Here is an 18,287-nt window from a genome sequence, read left to right as displayed (position 1 = left end):
ATTTGTTTTTCTATCCATATCTCCTGAGATAATTTCTATTTTACTGTGACCTTTTTTCGGTATATCACAGTAATGGAAACCAAATGGTACATGAGACCTCCTGTCTTGCTGCTTCCTTCTTCCAAGGTTAAGACCAATTTAGGAATATAAATTTCATTCTCATTATGCAGTTTTTATTTTCTTCTCTATTGCCTCCATCTCTATGGAGGGAATGGAGGAGGAAATAGCTGAAGGCAAAGCAACATAATTCTATATAAAGCACCCAGAGAGTGCAGCATTAAAATAAGAGGGCACATTACAAGTGAAGTATATGTTATTGGGCTGTTCAGTGGTTTGGGTTCAGTCCACAGCTTTGCAGAAGCCAACAGCAAAAGAAATAGTGTAAAACTAGATGGAGACTGTAAACTCCTACATTGCTATTTGCTTGTTTTACAGTATAGTCTGTCTAGAAGCCAAAAACCATGGAGCTGAGATTAGAAGATAATTTGGATCTACAGGAAATAGAACTCTGTCTGTTATTTAATTAAGTAATAAATAACATAGAGTAACCTTTATAGAAAGGCACCAGTAACAACATTAATAAATGATACAGCAATAGAGCTGTGAGCTCTTTTAATAGATGCTCAGGAGCGAATAGATAGTGGCTGAGATCGGAGAATTTCCAGTGATTAGATTTAGATCAGAAGCATTCAAAGCTGGAGTAAAACAGGCAGTTAACTACAGCATTAGCAGGTTTTCTCTTTCAGGTAGAAAATAGAAATGCTTCTTTGCAGTGCACTTCAATACAGAAGATACTTAAAAGAACATAAGTTGGCTGTGGAAGAGTAAGAACGACATTGCCTGCTCAGGCTGCCAGCATGCATCTGGGATCTCTGCTCTAGAGGAATGTCTGTTATGCCGTGCCATTTCTCTGAGGAGGAAGATCATCTGGAATTCTTTGTCCTATCACTAGACAAGCGGGTGCCTCTCCTCAAGTGGGGCAGATGTGAAGTGTATGGAAATGGAATTACCTCAGTGCAAAATCATCTGAGATCTCAGCCCCACAAATCAGAGGGCATGTGGAACAGCTAAATATCATTTAGGGTGACCTTGAATGAGGAAGTAAATTAGCACAAAATGAGCTAGATCCCACTGAAACCCTGGTGGAGGGCATAAAATGGGGTTTAGAGTTTTCACTAATGGTGTAACCTTATGAAAATACATCCAATAGCTGGAAACTTCCAGATGAATTCAAACTCAGTTTAACACTGCACATTTTTAGCAGTGCAGACAACTGACGCTGGGATAATACGCATGGAGACATAATTCCACACAGAAGTTAAAGGCATAAGTAGTGGCCAGACACCTAAATAGCTCGAGACCATGACAGATTCTGTTTTACCTCACCTCAAGGTGAGATGTCTTTCACAAGACAATTCTGTATGTTATGAGCAGCTCTTAGCATGACAGTCATACCATTGAGAGGTATATTTTGGATTACAAAGCCAAGCACAAGAGCTGAAATTGTACCTTTTCTAATTCCCTACCTGAACTTCCCAGTCTATGGCTTGGTTCTCAAGCCTGATTTTATCTTTTCTCACAAATAATTGTAATCTAAACTCTTTAAATGCCTGGTGCAATCAAAGAGCCTTCTCTTTGTTAAATGCAATAAACCTATGTGCCCTGCTTGTGGACCAAATTATGATTAGAATATTTTTATTTCAGCTCTGACTTGTCTAGTAAAATACATTTCAACCAAATTTCAGAAGGAAAATATCTGGTAAGCATTTTACTGAAGAGTTGGGTTCCTTTCTTAATGAAGCATCACACAATTGCTTAATCCACTCAGAATTGTTTAGGAAGAATGATGACAAGAAAATAATACTTAAAAAATACATTTGAAGTGTTGCCAGGACATACAATTGTAGTAACTCAGTTATCATAGTCTGTAGCATGGTATTATGAAGACAAATGGATGACTGTTGTTTGTAATCATCAGGGTTTTCCAGAAGATTAAACATATGAAAGCAAAGCTTCCTAAGTAATTCCCTAGGAGATTTCATCATATCACAGAGCAGGTTCAAAAGCAACAGCTGATCTAATTCCAAAAGCTCTTAAACTCACTGTACATTCCAATGTATTCTTCCTGGCATTTTTGTAAGCTTGTTTTCTCTAGCCGCTGCAATGCAAAGCAGAGGGCAAAAGGCAGGCTGCAGTGTGAAGCCCGAATGAGCAGACTTGGGCAAGGGATCTGCCTGGAATCTGGGCAATTCACCCCTCCCAGGTCACACTGGAGCTCTAGCGCACAGCCTGGCTTCTCCAGCTCCTCTGTGTTCTAAGGCTTTTGCCTGTCTTATCCAAGTAATTTCAGATCTTTTACCCTCATTTTTTATCACAATCCCTTGCATTCACCCTCCACGCTCCTTCAACCAGCCTGAACACCATAAGCGTGGTACCTTGCAGAGTAATCACTTAGTGAAAAACCAAGGTGCCAGGACACCAGGTTTGAGTCCTATCTCCATCTTCACCTGGCTTTTATTCATGCAGAGCTGATTCTGCTCTTATTTATAAGCCACAGCAAATCAGTGGCTGTAAGCAGATTTAGGGATACCCTACAAACAATGTCCAGCTATTTACATCTCTAAAACAACTGAAGAAATCAGAGGTTAGAATATTAATGTCTAGTCAAAGAAGAGAGAGGTAAAGAGAAGAATGGTAAGGAAGGGATAAATGCCTGGGCAGGTTCTCAGCTTGTGTATCACAGCATATCCATGCTGACTGCTATCCCTGTCAGCTGAATCATGCTAATTCACGTTAATGAAGAATGCATCTCAGGCCTCTCTATTATATGGAGTGAAAGCCATTATTTGGGTCTGTCAGACATATACAGTAGCTTATCTGAGATCCTTGATTAAAGTCCTCAGATTTCACTGAGATTCACCAGAATCAAATTTCAGAGTCAAAGTGGTGTCATAATTCTTAATTTTCTGCACACTCTTTGTCTTGATTCTTTACCAAATTACTGAAATACAGGGGATTGGCATCAGTCATATATTTAAGGCAAGTTCCAAAGGCTCTTCTATTATATTACAATCCTGATTTATCCAAAATATACTACTGTGTAATGCTAGCATTACAAGCAATTATGAGATTTTACTTGGTTGGAGGCAAGGGCGTTGCTCAGGCTGACTCCCCAGTGTAGCACTGCCACATGTAAGCTCCCACATCCTCCTTCAGACATGCAAGAAAACGTTCTGAGCAAAACAGATTTTCTATATTGTTGTTATTTATTATTTAAGGAAAGGGAGTTAGGAAATCAACAACAGAGTTGTCTGTGCTTTGCTTTGAGACTGGGGTTGATTTCTGGAGCAGTGGGATTTTATAAGAACCAGGCACTGGTGTCAGATTCTCAAAAGAAAGGCTTTTCTGCATGTTGTATGTAACTGCTGCTGTTCTGCTATGTCAGTAAACCAATTTATACTATTTTCTGATATTCCATCACTTTTTCCCTGTTTACGAGGAAGGTGACCTGAAAGACCTGAGATGTGCACAAACTTCAGAAAGGGAAAACTGTACCATGGGAAAAAAGACTCCTTTAATGCATGAAGAACTATGTAAGAGATGGAATACATCATCTGTATTTTCAGTAGCAAGGCCACCTGCAAGTGATAATGCTTGTATGAATTTTAATTAGAGAAACAACATTTTCTTGCAGTACCTCCTTTCCCTTTCCAAGCAACACAGCTGAATACTTTAAGTTGCTATGGTTACAGTGGGTTGTTGCAGACCGTGGATCGTCGTGATAGTGACATATTTGCACGTAAAGAACAAAACCTGCATCTTTCTGTTTCAGCCAGATGATTTTAGCCCTAAGTATTTCTATAGTTTTAAATCACTTGGTGCAGCTTGACATAACAGTCATAGTGTGGGAAGAAAAATGAAAACTTCATGGTAGTTCAGCTTTTCAGTTTCAAATAAGTTCCTTTGCAATGAAGCATTATTCCAGTTAGAAGTTTATTCTAAGAAAATAAATAGTACTTTTCAACAACCCATATAGAAGAGGAGTTTTTATATATGCTTTAAAAAGAATGCCAAGCTGTTGTCTTGGCTCGTGAGCTGTTAAAGGCACAGTCTGTTTCTCATGAATGAAGAGCAAAAAGCTGGCTGAGATTCGAACTCTCTCCTAGTTTTGATCCATTCTATTTGAAAACGTAGCAATCTTATCTTCCCACTGCATTGTGCAAGTATTTTTCATTGGCATCACATCCGTTGGAGTATTTAGTGTCTTCCATTTGGAGGCAGCCAAGTCCCCGCTTTTGATCCAAAACAGTTGTTAAGTCTCAAAAGTATTTCTTTATATGAAAAAATGAGGGAGATCCTTGAAACACTGTGGTGAAATGTGGTGTGAAACTAATGTGTAGGAAAAACCCCAAACCAAGAGGTGTGTAGAGTACAGAGGGAGAAAGGCTGTGCCTGTGCTTGCGTGCATTTGTAGCTTTCGGATGTTTTCGTCCAACTAATTTCAAGGGTTAAGAGCAAGATAGTGCACTAAAGTGATTCCAGATGGGCCAATATTAATATCTTTCTTTTCCTGATGAATGAGAAGGTATGACCTAGTTAGAAAACTGCTAAAATTACAGGCGCCGCAAAGGCTTCAGCTGGTGCCCTACCACATAGATATTCATCCTTACCTCTGCAATTATAATGCTGATGAGCTGCTCGAACCTGCTGAAGGAGGCGTTCCAGGGCCTCAGTGTGTCCCCTGTGCCGAGGTTCTCTTCCACTGCAGTCTTTCCAGTCTGTTGAACAAAGGAAATAAACAGAAATTAAGCACAAAGGTGCAGGAGAAGGTTTTAAAACATTTTCGTGCCTCTGATACTTCCTGGCTTTAGAGGATTTTTACATCTGGGCATGCAGGAAAAAGTGGCAGTTGTTTGTAAGTTTGCTGTTGTTACTTGGACGATCAACTTCCTTTGCCTTGTGCCAGTTGGGTAATTAATCATAATGATTATTAACAAAGAGCTCACAATCAGCCCCTAGAAGCTCCTCTAGTGACTGACTAGACAATGGCTATTTCTCTTCAGTACATAAGTGGCCTCTGTTGCTGCAGGGCCAGAGCTGCTCTCAGCCCATACCGCACCGACACTCTTGGTACCTCACTAAGATCACACTGCTGCTCTTCCGCTTGAGACACCCCAGGAGGCTGAATGACTCTTCTACAGTTATATAGGAAACTGATTGCAGAGCAGAGAAAGAGCATCTTCCTACATCCAGAGCTAGTTCTGCAGCCAGAGAAACATGCTCTGAGTGAAATCACTTCTGAAAACCTGCTCTCAGCAGATGCTTGAACAAACGCTGGCGATTCCTGCCCTGGAGCACACGCTCTGCTCAGCACTGCACTCGTGAGGCAAGAAGCTGCGATTTCTGTCCCACATACCTCCAACCTACAAAAGGCTTTGTTTTCACTCATGTGCTGCTTGCTACAATCACAATCTTCATTTTAAAAAGCAAACAACCTCCTCACAAATAGGAGGATGAAGCTGTGTGTATTAGAGAGGAGCTTTGTAATTCCAGACTCGCTTATTTTCATACTTTCCTTATTATAAGAAGAAAGCATTGCACTGGTTTCCTGACCCAAAGTAATGGTGGATCAAGGTATTAAGAGATCTGTCTGCAAGGGAGACATGTTTCCATCTTGCTGGCATAGAGGCTGTGTGTGTATTCACAGCCACCAACAGTTTGCTCACTCACTAAATATACAGATCTAGTTTCTAGTGCAAGTTTGGAGTCAAGCATTCCTTCCAATAGACTCACTATGCCAGGGATATAAATATGTATTTGCTGCCATTTAATAGAGCAGCTAGAGTAAGCCCCATGAAAGGGTGGAAAGAGAAGACATTTGCTATCCTGATAGCCTGTGGGCAGTTTTAATAGCTGCAGAGAGGCTCTCCTGCATGTTGTATGCTATCGCAGAGATCAAGGGCTGACTGCATTTATAGCTCTGTGTGGGGATACCAGTTCTTAGATCCCCTGTGAGCAGCCAACCCCAAAGTGCTTTGGTGTCATCAGGCTGGTAGAGTTTTGAACAACCTCATGATTCCTCTGTTCCAGAGGTTTCCAACGTTTCTGATACCCCAGACTGCTGACACCTTTAAACATGACATAGAAGTCAGACCAGCATCCCTCACTGCCCACCACTCATATGCTAGTGAATAAGCCTAGAAATGTTAGTGCCTGCTGTGATTTCACAGACCAGCTGCACAACACTGGCCACCACTTTCCAGGCTACTGTGAATGTGGAAGAGATGGGAGGACAGTGGCAAGCATTGACTGTCATGCTACACAGATGAATCTACAAGGATGTCACTTTGATGCTCTGGGATTGGAATAGATCAGGATTAAGCCCTGAGGCTTTAATTTCCCTTGCATATTCTTCTGGCTGCCGTTACAGACAGCTTTGTAGAGTATTAATGTATTCACATTTAATTTTTAGCTTAAGGCCATATTTTGTTATGCAACACTGGTGTAATTTCAAGTTGCTGCCTGCTTGCCAAGCACAAGTCTGCTAGTTTTCAAAACCAGTGGTGAAGGCAGTCGTGGGTAAAGCAGCTCTGCCCCCAGTAACTGCAGTGGTAAACAGCATCTTGCCTTTCAAGCTACAATTCTGATATTATTACTTAATGAAAGCATTTACATTTAAGCTGTGAGGGTCTCTCTTGCTGTGAAGCTTAAGCTGCTAAGGATACGTAATGAAAATACCCTTTTCTTGCCAACTATCTATATGCAGTGAGCTAAGTCTGCCTAATGCTTCTGTGTTCATCAACAAAGAAAACATACATATGTAACCATGAATAAACATTTCTCTTTGCCATAAACTCATAAAAATCACATATATATCAAATGATGCTCCTGCTTTCCTACAGGGAAGTCCAAAAGACTTGTTACCTTTCAGAGAAACACCCCCAGAGTGATTATCCCAGGCACTTCAGAGTCCCTGAGACACAAAACATGGGAAATGAGCTCAATTCTCTGTACAGTTTTGTGTTAATCCACTGAAATCTGCAGGAGAACTTCCCCTGCATCCCAAGGCTTTGGAACTGGCATGTATGGTCAGATTTCAGGTTAATAACAGTGGACAAGAAATAGACAGGGAAGACAATGAGTCATGTTCAATCAAAAGTGTGTCTCATACAAAGATACAGCCTTAAATGCCACCTGCTTTGCCAGGGGTGCCCAGTGCTTTGGGGATGTTTAGCTGAATAACTACCAGCTACTGCAGAATTCTGCTTCTCAGCTGCTGTAAATGTTTGGGCTGGGGGGCCCAATCCTGTACAGATATACCTGCCTATAATCAAGGTAATTGCATGTCACTGTTATTCAAACCAACTCTGAAGTAGTGAGTTATCCATGTAGCCAAGAGCAGAATTTTGTCCCAAGATTGTAGCACATTTTTGTTCCCAAACAAAATATTTCTTTAGTCTTGTTCTGGTTTTATTCTGTGATAAACAAGAGCAAAATTGAAGCAAGATGCTTCAATGGTACTGCAAGAGCCTCATTTATCCAGCCTTTGCCATTATGAATAGGTACAGCTTGCTTTATTTCTTCACATTAGCATGCAAGGTTATTAAATTGTTATGTTAGCCTAATAAAAATAAGTGCTAATGCAATAAAATGAGAAGTCCCACTTTACTGCATTATCAATACAAGGGAAGCTGTCATATGCTGAGCCAGTTTGGCAGTGAACACAAGTCTGGAAAAGCAACCAACAATACAATGTCATTATAATAGATTAAAAATTACAAATGAAAAATCACAGTCCTAATGGAGTCTGAGAAAACCTGTCACGGGTTTGAAAAGAGAGAAAGGCTTTTGGACATGTCTAGACCATTTCAGTGTATACAGGCTAGATTCTATCAACATGTGTGTCCACACTAGGGCGTATTATACACAGGATGCTATAGGAATGGTCCAGTGAATGGGATCTACAATGCTACAAAGCAGAATACAAAATTACATATGATACTTGTGTTTTGCTTCTACGAGTTCTGGTTCACCTTTTGATCCATTCATGGACTGAGAAATGAGGTTCCATATAGCAGAACTCTATTAAGAGAAATGAAGGTTAAAATATTTCTCATTTTTTCTTAAGCATTAGTGACTAGATGACAGTATTCTGTCAAAGGACTGGAGAAGACTAGCAGAAAAGACATGTAAATATACAGAGATGATTATTGTGGTTATTTCTCAGGAGTGGGAGGAGTTGAGTTTTATTTATTTATTTATTTCACTCCTAGGCAGCATTTAAATCATCCACTCTGGAATATTTGTCTTTTTCTGTTATTTGAAGACAGAGCATTTTTACAAATCAACATCACTAATCAAACTAGGAGGGCAGACAAACTCAACCTACTTGAAGGAGAAGCATATTCAGGAGTAGATTTGCGTGGAGGTCCCCATCCTCTCATGTTGTATGCTGAAACATGGACATAATACCTCTGGCCCTGCCAAAAAGAACCATACAAAAATAACAAAAATGAAAATGATTGCCATCATCATATGTGTTCCTGGAAAAAGCAGATGAGAAAGAACTGTTATTTTAGCTGCTGGTCATCAGAGTTAGGTCTAGATCTTCCATGAGCCTTTGATCTGCACTAAGATTATCCTGTGATCTAGAAAACAGCATCTTTCACTGCAGCCTTTTCTGATCTCCCCTAAGATGACATAAACCAGTTCATGCTGTCTGTCTATTCCTTTGTGACTTTCAGATTACGGATGCCAGACATATGATGTTTAATGACTGGAACTTGTTGCTAGAAGAAAGGCACTCTACAGTTATTGCCAACAGGCGTGGAAGCAAATAATCAGTGCCTTTGTATCCCTGGGGCAGCAGGGGACATTGAGGCCTGAATGAGTCCCTTGGCACATACCGTTCTGAGACCTGTGATGGTGCACCTCAAAGACTGAAGATTATCCATAATTATTTCACCAGCCAAAGGAGAAAAGTCTTCTGAACAGCTCCATTCCACTAGGGAACAAATAGCAGGAGAAAATAAAATCAAATACCAGAGAAGATATCAAAGTACTCGAATCACTCACAGGTTAACTTCTCTCCAAGCAGTTGCCCATTCCATGTGGGTACTAAAAGCCATGTTTAACAATAACTAACAAAACTTCAGACAATAATTAAACTATATCTCTGTGTATGAGAGAGAAAAGCAAAATACTGCTCAAAAGCTTTTCAGGAAAGATTGCTTAAAAATGCACATAATTACAGAATTGTTAGGGTTGGAAGGGACCTCTGGAGATCATCTACTCTAACCTCATACACTGCAATACAAACTACATTCGGGCAACATTTGCCCTCATTTAAACAATTTCCTTTTAAAGAAAGGAGAGTAGTGGAAAAGAGTAGGTAAAGGATTTGGACCTGCTAATGCCATTTGGCAGTTTATACATCCAAACTGACAAAAAGGGCTGTTTTGCAATTGGGTCTGCAGAGGTAGGAATGGGCAGAGAGTCCTTTGCTCTCCACAGGTCCGCAAAGCTTTCATCACCTAACCCTGGCTAATTTGTATAGAAATATCCTCCTTGGACTGGATCCGACACTCACTGGAGTCTCTTCATTGGTTTCAGTGGGTTCTGGCTCTCTTGTCCAAGCCTAATGCTGCTGTGGTCACCGAAATTACAGAGCTCCACAAGGATCTATTAGGTTGTATCCACTTTTAAAGGGAATTAAGTGGCATTGGGCTGACACGTCCCTCCTAACATATCGGGAAGCCTAAATTACAATGGGTACCTTCACCAGAGTGCTCCCATCAACTTGTACAGACGGCTCATGTAGGAGTAGTCCTGCTGCCAGGACTCTTCCCAATACTTGCAAAAATGAATGTGGATATAAAATAGTCTGAAATAGGCCTCAGAAACCTACTAGGGGATTTTAAGAAGGGAATCTATGCAAGTGGGGAACTGATGGCTGCAGGTATAGGGACAGCCTCTTTTTCTTCAATTATACGTTATTAATGACAGGTACCATGATTAGGGTTAGGGTTAATCCTGGAGACATAACTCTGGGATTTAGTAACTTGCACCCTCACACTCAAAGTCAGGAAAACCTCTCAAAACCATAGTGAAAATAATCTCTTATTCTACTGTGGACATGGGAAAATTCCATCAGTTTTCTGGATTTACATCAAGGAAGAGAATTCAACCCAAAGCTTTCCCTTTAAGATTCACAAAATAGTTTCTAGATACCTTTCTGGTTTTGCATATTTGTTAGTATAAAAGTCAATAATTTCGCCTGGATCAGAGGATAAAGGTATTTTAATTTCAGCATGTGGAATTTTCATCTTTTGGCTGCGTCACACTGGTATTTTCACGTTAAAAGAAAAAGGCTTCACAGAATTTTGCGCTCAGTATATACATTTAACTGCCAACACATTTTTCTAAAGCAGCCAAGTATCAATAGCACAACTCATTTTTCCTTTCTCTCCTAATTGCTCCTTTTCTGTGATTGCAGTTTGTGAATGCACAGCATGTTCTGCAACATTTTTCTGCTTGCTGCAATGAAAAGGATATTGGTTTTGTCTATTGTCTTTGAACTTTTACAGGGGGTAGTTTCCTACTTTTCCAAAGGTTTTAAGTACCTAATTCCTGCCACCTTTAGTGGAAGCTATTTCTGTACATTAGTCTGAATACGTAGAGAATGTTATGGTACTGTATTGTAGGCTTTTGGTGACAACTTAATTATAGGAATACTTTTAAGTACCTTTGAACCTGATGGCCTGTCAAATTTTCCATTGTAAACCACGATTTTCAGGGTTCATAACTCCACTGTATTAAATCATTGAGGACATTGTATACATGCTGCAAACTTAGACATGTCAGTTTTCCAGAGGGATAAGCTGGAGAAACCCTGTTTGAACTGCTGAACACGTTATCAACAGGCTTGCAGTCACTTCAGATACCATTCTTCCTTTCAAAGAAAGGTTCATGTAAAGCAAGATCATGTCACTCAGGACAGGCGTTGGCAGCAAATCCCGTCTTCCCTGAAGCCTCCAGCATGACTGAGTGTGCTGCACAGCATGCGGGGCTAAGGTTGCACTTTAGGCAGCACAAAACAAAAACCAAGGGTGAAATAAGCAGCTTTAAGTGGCTTTTGAGCTTCCCAAAGTTTTAGCTGTTCCATGGACTGAAGGCTGCCCAAACATAAACTGGAAATTCAGATGGTATATTTATGTTTGGGTAGCTTACACAAATAAACATTGCAGCCCTATTCTTGATGTGGGTCTCCTCAAGCCATCCACTTGTATTCTGGCATTTGGAAAGGAGCTCCTAATATTTAGAGTTCTCTGCCTGGAGAGAAATTCACTACCTTAATCTAAACAGGATTGCAATCCTACACATTTGCCAGCATGTGTACAGCTGGACCATCATGGTACTGGTATTAAGACTAGTAACAGCATGGCAGTTTGTTCTCAGAAATAGTCAAGGACTACTGAGTTCAGAGAAAGAAGCTGAGTTACCAAGGGGAGAAAAGGCTGACACTGCCTTTAAAGCTCTCAGCTGAGGAAGTGGGGTTTAAAAGAATAAATCACAGCTTTGTCCTTATCTTCTAGAGCAAACTGTTGTCCCAGGTCACACCAGTGAAGCCTCATGTGCAGGACAAACACCCTCATCCACTTGTGGGGTGACACAGTAATCTCCCAGTCCCTTGAAGGACAACTACTTGCTAGGGAAAGGACCTAGTCCTTTCAGGAGGTACTGCAGGGTTTGGGTAACCCTCTAAGCCCCTTCACCAGTGAGTCCTTGCTGGCTGCTAGGCTGAGGTTCAGCTGTGCTTCTCCTTACAGAGCCAAGTGATGCCTTACGCTGTGGTGGCTGAGACCCATCAAACTGAAAACAGGAATATGGTCTTAGCTGGTGGATCAGGTTATGGTTATCGTTAAAATTGAGAATCCCCCTTTTAAGGGAGGTTTACCAAAACAAGATGGTTTCTACAAAGTTACTCAAAGTTCAGTTTTCAAATAGATGCATTTTAAACCCTCACATTTGGAAAACTCTTGCCCCCCAGTTTCAATAAAAACCTCCATAACTGAAAAATAAATATTTTTCAAACAGCTGTCTTGGAATAGTGCCTTCTTTTTGCCCTTGTTCCAATGAACTACTGAAAACATATTAACAGGATACACTGAAGCATTGCTGTTTTTTGACAGAATGTCAATCTCTGACTCATGAGATCTGTCTTAAACTCATAACAAATTTTGGAATTTTTTGCTTACTTTTGATTTTAACAATTTTTCTCCCATGATTTTACTGACACAAGTGAGAAGAAAATTCTATGATATAGTTCTAAAGAAATGCAAATCAACGTCAGGAATTTATAACTGAAGTTTATATCTGCTGTAATAGATTGCCAGATTTCAGCTTTCTGCTGTAATGGTTGGCTAAAAATAATACATAATATTATACCATACTCATTGATTGGCTTTTAAACCTTTTAGAAGGATGTGAATACCCATTTTGCAGATGGGAAAATGAAGGCAAAGAGAGGTAGAGCATTTTGTTCACTCAGCAGGTCCCAAAACAAGGGACAAAATCCTCCGACTATTAAATCAGTGTTGCTCACACTTTCTGGCTATGTGGGACACACATAGCTCTTCCTGGTACCAGAATGATGCTACACAACCATGGTCTTACACTTGTGATTAATCTGGATCAAAAAATGATGGCGATTCAGGAGCACCCATCGTGAAGATTTTGCTGAACCTTTGCCTTATTTCTGGGAGAGACTGCTCTGGTAGCAAACAAAAAGTATCAGCCATTTGGGAAACTGAAGTACTTGGGACTTTAAGATAGAACAAAAGGTGAGGTAACCTCAGCACTGCAAAAGTTGAATATAAAAATACTCAAGCATAGAAAAATGAAGAGGGCCCTTTATAAGAGCCCAGGAACAAGAGCTGGTCTTGTAGATTGTACCAACTGTGCTGTAATGAACCTGAAAGCTGTTGGATGAATTAAGGATGGAGCATGTTCCAGTGCTGTTCTGAACGCCCCAAAGGGCTGCTTTGTTGTGAACGCTGAATGTCTTTGCTGTTGCGGCTTTCCATCTGACACTTCATGTTATGTCAGAGCAGGGTTTTTTTTTGTGTGTTTAATATATTGGTGACTATGTTCTTTAATGAAGGTGCCCTGTATTCCAGAGCGGGCAAATGCACGATGTGTTGCTGCGGTCGCCAAGATAAGTAGTAATTTTTAAATAAACAGCAGTATAAACAGTTACATAAAACTCATGTAAATTGCTGGCACATAATTTTAGACTGGCTTAAGTTATGTAACTTACTTGTGGCCAAGTTCTTGGGGTTTTTTTAATACTCAATTCATGCACTTTGAAATAAAAGGAGAAGTTTATTTTCACCTGTTTCTTTTCCACGACCTATCTCTCTGTTATACCGGGCTCACCTTACACAGTTTATCTGAGAGACTGACAGACAGACAAGAGACAAAGTGAAGGCATAAAACAGCTCCTGATCCTATTGTAGATTCGTTCAGGGGTGCACCTTCTCCTCAGTCAAGTTAAAATCTCCAGCAACAGTAGAATTTGTCACTTGGCATTTACTTTTGCTTGCACTTAAATTACTCACTGAATGGATGAGTTTAATTAGGCTGAAGGACATAAGTTCTGCTGCAAAGTGGATGGGGTCTACAGAATGGTGTGCTGAGCTGGGGCTCTGGGCTTTATTCTTGCTTTTGCTGCTGATTTACTGTGTGACCTTGGGCAAAGCATTATACCACTAAAGTGCTTAACCCAGACTTGAGCACAAAGATGCTCTCTCCTTCCCTTCCTCCCCATATCCGTGGCTAGGCTGAAAGACACTGTGATCTTTGCTTGCATTTCCAGGGGCTTGCAAACAAATAACTGCATTCTTCAATAGCTTCCCTTAAAATGCAGAACTGAAAGGGAACACTGACACACCAGAAACCACTTCATACCATCTTTTTCTGCCTGTTGATTTTAGGAAATAATGTCAATGGTTTATGTTCATAATGTCTTAGCAGCTTGATTTAAGGATATTGAATGCTGCCATTTGGGTGAAAAGATCAGCGTGAAAGTACCTAAATGAACGTATAACACAAGAAGAGAATTGAACACTAGTGAAAAGCAGGAATCAGTTTCTTGGTGTAGACAGCATCACCAGCTCGGATGAAGAGCATTGACCACATACTGCAAACAGCTGCCTTGAACTGCTCTTTCCAGCCTGAGTTAAGTAAGGAACCCAATTTTTGCAGATTTGGGTTCAGGCTCTGTTCATGCCTCCCTCATGTTTAGAAATTCTCAAGTCATACCAGCTGCGGGGAGTACTGACAGAGATCCCAGCATAGTGCTTCCGTTAGGGAAAACCAAATGCTTGGCACTGAGGAGTTTGTATTTTTTCCTGTGGATTTGTTTTTTTGCATGAAGGGTATAACCCATCCACAAATGCACACTAACAGAGCATCTGGAATTGGCTGCATTCTGCTCCAGGAGTGTAGACAGGGATAATACGATATGAGTCACAGCATTTACAAAGGGAACAGGTGAACTTTCCAGTTGTTTGTTTGTTTAAGGACTCTAACTGGGATTTACTGCAACGCCTAAGGGACTTGGGCATATTGCTGTGCAAACACTGAAGTTAAAACAGTGCAGTCATGGTCTAGGAGTAGGCTTTCTAGGTACTACTTTAACTAAAAGCTGAGCTCCTACGTGCTCTAAATACTAATGTTCATTATTTTGGATCTTATCTATTATTTCATTTATTTCTGTAAACATATTCAAGGCATTTTGTATTGGGTCAGGAGAAACATCAATAAGGCTGAAGAGGAGTGAAAGGAGATGCAAACAAGCAGCACTGTGTCCACCTGAAGTAAATAAAGCATTGCTGTGTTTTAGTGTGAGAGCTGCACATGGGCTTAAGGGCTTCTCATTACAACAACAGCCAAAACAGCACCAAGAAGAGTACCAAGAGCAGCATTCCTAGACTGTTCCTAGAGAGCACATCTTCATTTGAAACTGCTCTGGGTAGAAATCTTCATGATACTTATTTCAGAGAATTGCTTTAATAACCAAATACTTGATTTGGGGTAAAGCTTCCCAAAGAGCTGTGGGCTCCTTTACCTTTTACACCTGCTAATAATAACCGATGATGTTAAATAACCTTTCTTGTGGCCCTGCTTTTGGACATTCCTTTGACCCAGGCCAGAATACTCAGTTTTATGTCTTGATTTTTATGGGAAGCCTTATGACAGCAGGCTGGGTGCCAAAGACACATCTTTGCTTGATCATGGTTTCACTAGTTCATCTTCTAGCACAACTACATTATATAAATGATTTATAAGATACCATTTTTATTGCATTGTAATAAAATTCTCACTAAGAGAAAATAAAAAAAAGACTGTTTTTTTCCTGGAGTATTTAATCAGTGTTTTCCAAGCACTAACAATTCTGTATCTGCTTGTAATAAAGTCAAGCTAGTCCAGTACAAGAAGGAACTTCTTTCCTTTCTGTAAGTGAAAAGGACATTTCTTGCTAACGTTTTATAACGGCTAAGAAAATGTGCCATGTGGGTGCATACTGCTTTCAGTGTGAGCCCATGGTTAAAAAGCTACAGTGGATTATAATAACAACCAAGATTTGTGTCTTAGCCCTGCAATGACAAACATACCCTACTCTGGCTGTGAAGAGAAAAGTGGGAGGAAATACATGTTAGAACTGTAAAAAGGGATTGGAGAATAAATGGAATTCATATGCAAAGGCTTCACATGATAGAAGGGTGTAACAGGCTTGGCTCTGATTTTGCATATTTCCCCTTCCAAGTGAGTACATTTTACTCATGTAATCTGTGTAACCAAATCTGGTGGGAAGCTTATGAACGTAAGGACTACTCATCTGTGTGAAGCATGGGTTAGGCTCAGCTTCTTCCCAAACCAGAATACATTAAAATCTAATTAATAAAGAGCAGTTGGGAAAATGCAAACAGGAAAGTCATCTATCACAATGTGCAAGACAAACCAGAGCACTGCACAGCATCTAACGAACAAAGTAAATATCTAATGTTAATTCAAGTCATCTTAATTGGATTCCCCTCCTCCTTCCCTGGTCCTGCTCTAATATACATTTAAAGAGGGACTTAACTGCATAGATACCAATTAATCATATTTAAGGCTTTTATTTATTTACAAACTAATCCCTATAGTAACTTAAAGAGCTTTCACCTGTCCCCTGCACTAAGCCCATGTGCTCAAGGCAGAACAGTCTTGATTTTGGGAATTTTTACTTCATTTATTTAATTTCATTTACTTCATTTATTCATTTAATTTATTGTCAATTAACGCAAGCATCTAATCACTTATTCAGAGTGAGAGAAACCATAACCAAACAAAAAGTGAACACCTTTCCACCACCTTTCCCTGGCTCCCAGTTTCCCTGGTGTCCACTATGGGGTTGAACTCAGAGATGGGGTTCTTCATTGCATTTAGAGGTAGCCAGGCTGGTTGTGACCAGCACCCAGCATCTCCTGACCTCCTCCTACACCACTGGCCCCTGGCTACTCAAACCTGCTGTATATACCGGACACAGTACTCAGGTGCTAGCTAAGTGGGTGCTCATGTGTGAACTCACTGGGTGCTCAGACATGAGTTAATAGGGTGCTTGTGTGAACTGCTAGATGTTCATAGGAAATTAAATGGCTGTTCATGCCTGAACTCATTGGGTTCTCATGCATAAATTGATTGGGTGTTCATGCATGAACTAATTGGGTGCTCATGCATAAATTGATTGGGTGTTCATGCATGAACTAATTGGGTGCTCATGCATAAATTGATTGGGTGTTCATGCATGAACTAATTGGGTGCTCATGCATAAATTGACTGAGTGCTCATGCATGAACTAATTGAATGCTCATGCATAAATTGATCGGGTGCTCATGCATGAACTAAGTGGGTGGTCATGCATGAGCACAGAAAACTGTGCAATTTATGCTCACTACATATGTAAAGCCCTAATTCCAAATTTACATTCATTTATCAGTTCTGCGGGTCTGTGACTTCAGACAAAGCAATATGCAGGGGAACCTTGCCACAATCCATTTGAAGACATTCTGGTTTTGTTTAAGTCTCCAGTGAGGAAGCATTCCCAAACCCATGAATCAGATCAACTCAATCAGGAACCTTCTTCAAGACAGAAGCTGAAGGTCTTGAGTTCCAGTCCTGCCACTGACTACAAGAAAATCACCTCTTCTACGTAATATCTATGAGCTGGAAGCTGTAATGCTTATCCACATGCCAATAATTAAAAAAAAAAATCCTTATTTTTGGTAAGTCAAAGTGAATATAAAAGGTAAAGCAATGTCTGGAATTCAGCAACATCATGATATGAGTCTTTTTTCTTAGGCACCAAAGGCAGACAAAACCAGAGCCTCTATGTCTGGGTTTTCTTGTAGCTGTTCATCTGAGCTGCTGTTCAAAATCCTTATAAAACACAAAGCAGGAGGAAAGAATGACTGAATTGAGTAGCTGGTGTCTGATCAACTACATGAGTTAATGACACCATCACTTAATATGTGATCCATGTTCAAAGGTGGTTTTAAATACACAGCAAACTTGAAAAATAGAAGTTCTTAAGTTTTTTGTTGTCCAACACATACTACAGACATTGACAGGAGCTAGAAATAGAAAGGTTTGTTTTAACATTTGTACATTTCTGTACTTGTGAGGCATAAAAATAGAAGTCAAATTGCACAGTCCTGGTAGCTACCGAAACTTAATGTGCAAATAAAGTGCTCAGGAGACCTAATAAAATGCCATAAATGAACTACTGTAAAAAGTATGAGACCACACCTATTCAGCAGGATAAATTCAAATGTCTTACAAAGAAATGTATTCTCTTTCCTTTTTATGGAGTAAGAACTGTTTTGGGGAAAGAAAGAATGAGTTTCAAAATATACAGTGAAACCTTGAATAATAAGTGGAAAGGATTTCAAGATAAAGTTGAATGCAGAATGCGACTTAATGCCACGATAGACTGGAACAGGATCCAGCAGTGACGTACCACCACATCTAGGAAGACTCATAGATATCAGCATTAAAGCACCACATTTTCACTTCTACAAGCAGTCATTTCCGTAACACTCTTCTAGAAATCAAAGAAATCAGAGTTTCTATTTTCTAGTCTGACTCTGCTATGAGAGCAGCTAGTTGCCACTAAAGTGAGGAAGAAACCTAGAGATGTCATATATATATATATATATTTAGGTCTCTGTAAGTTCTACCTAACC

The 18,287-nt window shown here is 40.1% G+C and overlaps 1 protein-coding gene across 7 annotated transcripts in view; it reads right to left on the bottom strand.

The window, feature by feature from the left end:
• Positions 1–18,287, bottom strand: part of ANKFN1 (ankyrin repeat and fibronectin type III domain containing 1) — a 123,702-nt gene that overhangs the window by 26,633 nt on the left and 78,782 nt on the right. For all 7 annotated transcript variants that reach the window (XR_008973393.1, XR_008973394.1, XR_008973390.1 and 4 more), the window contains 3 exons: positions 8,907–9,004; positions 8,390–8,480; positions 4,671–4,778 (listed from right to left, as the gene is read on the bottom strand). Coding sequence is in view for 1 of the 7 variants with exons in the window: in XM_057418533.1 (XP_057274516.1) it covers positions 4,671–4,778; positions 8,390–8,480; positions 8,907–9,004 (297 nt within the window). In the remaining 6 variants the exon portion in view is untranslated. The remainder of the gene's footprint in view (positions 1–4,670; positions 4,779–8,389; positions 8,481–8,906; positions 9,005–18,287) is intronic.

This window comes from Pezoporus wallicus, unplaced genomic scaffold (assembly GCF_028554395.1).
Source record: "Pezoporus wallicus isolate ANWC-B61680 ecotype Strahan unplaced genomic scaffold, APGP_CSIRO_Pwel_v1 contig_3710, whole genome shotgun sequence".
NCBI classification, from domain to species: domain Eukaryota; kingdom Metazoa; phylum Chordata; class Aves; order Psittaciformes; family Psittacidae; genus Pezoporus; species Pezoporus wallicus.
Note: the sequence above shows the minus strand (reverse complement) of the source record. Positions and strands in the feature narration are given on the sequence as shown.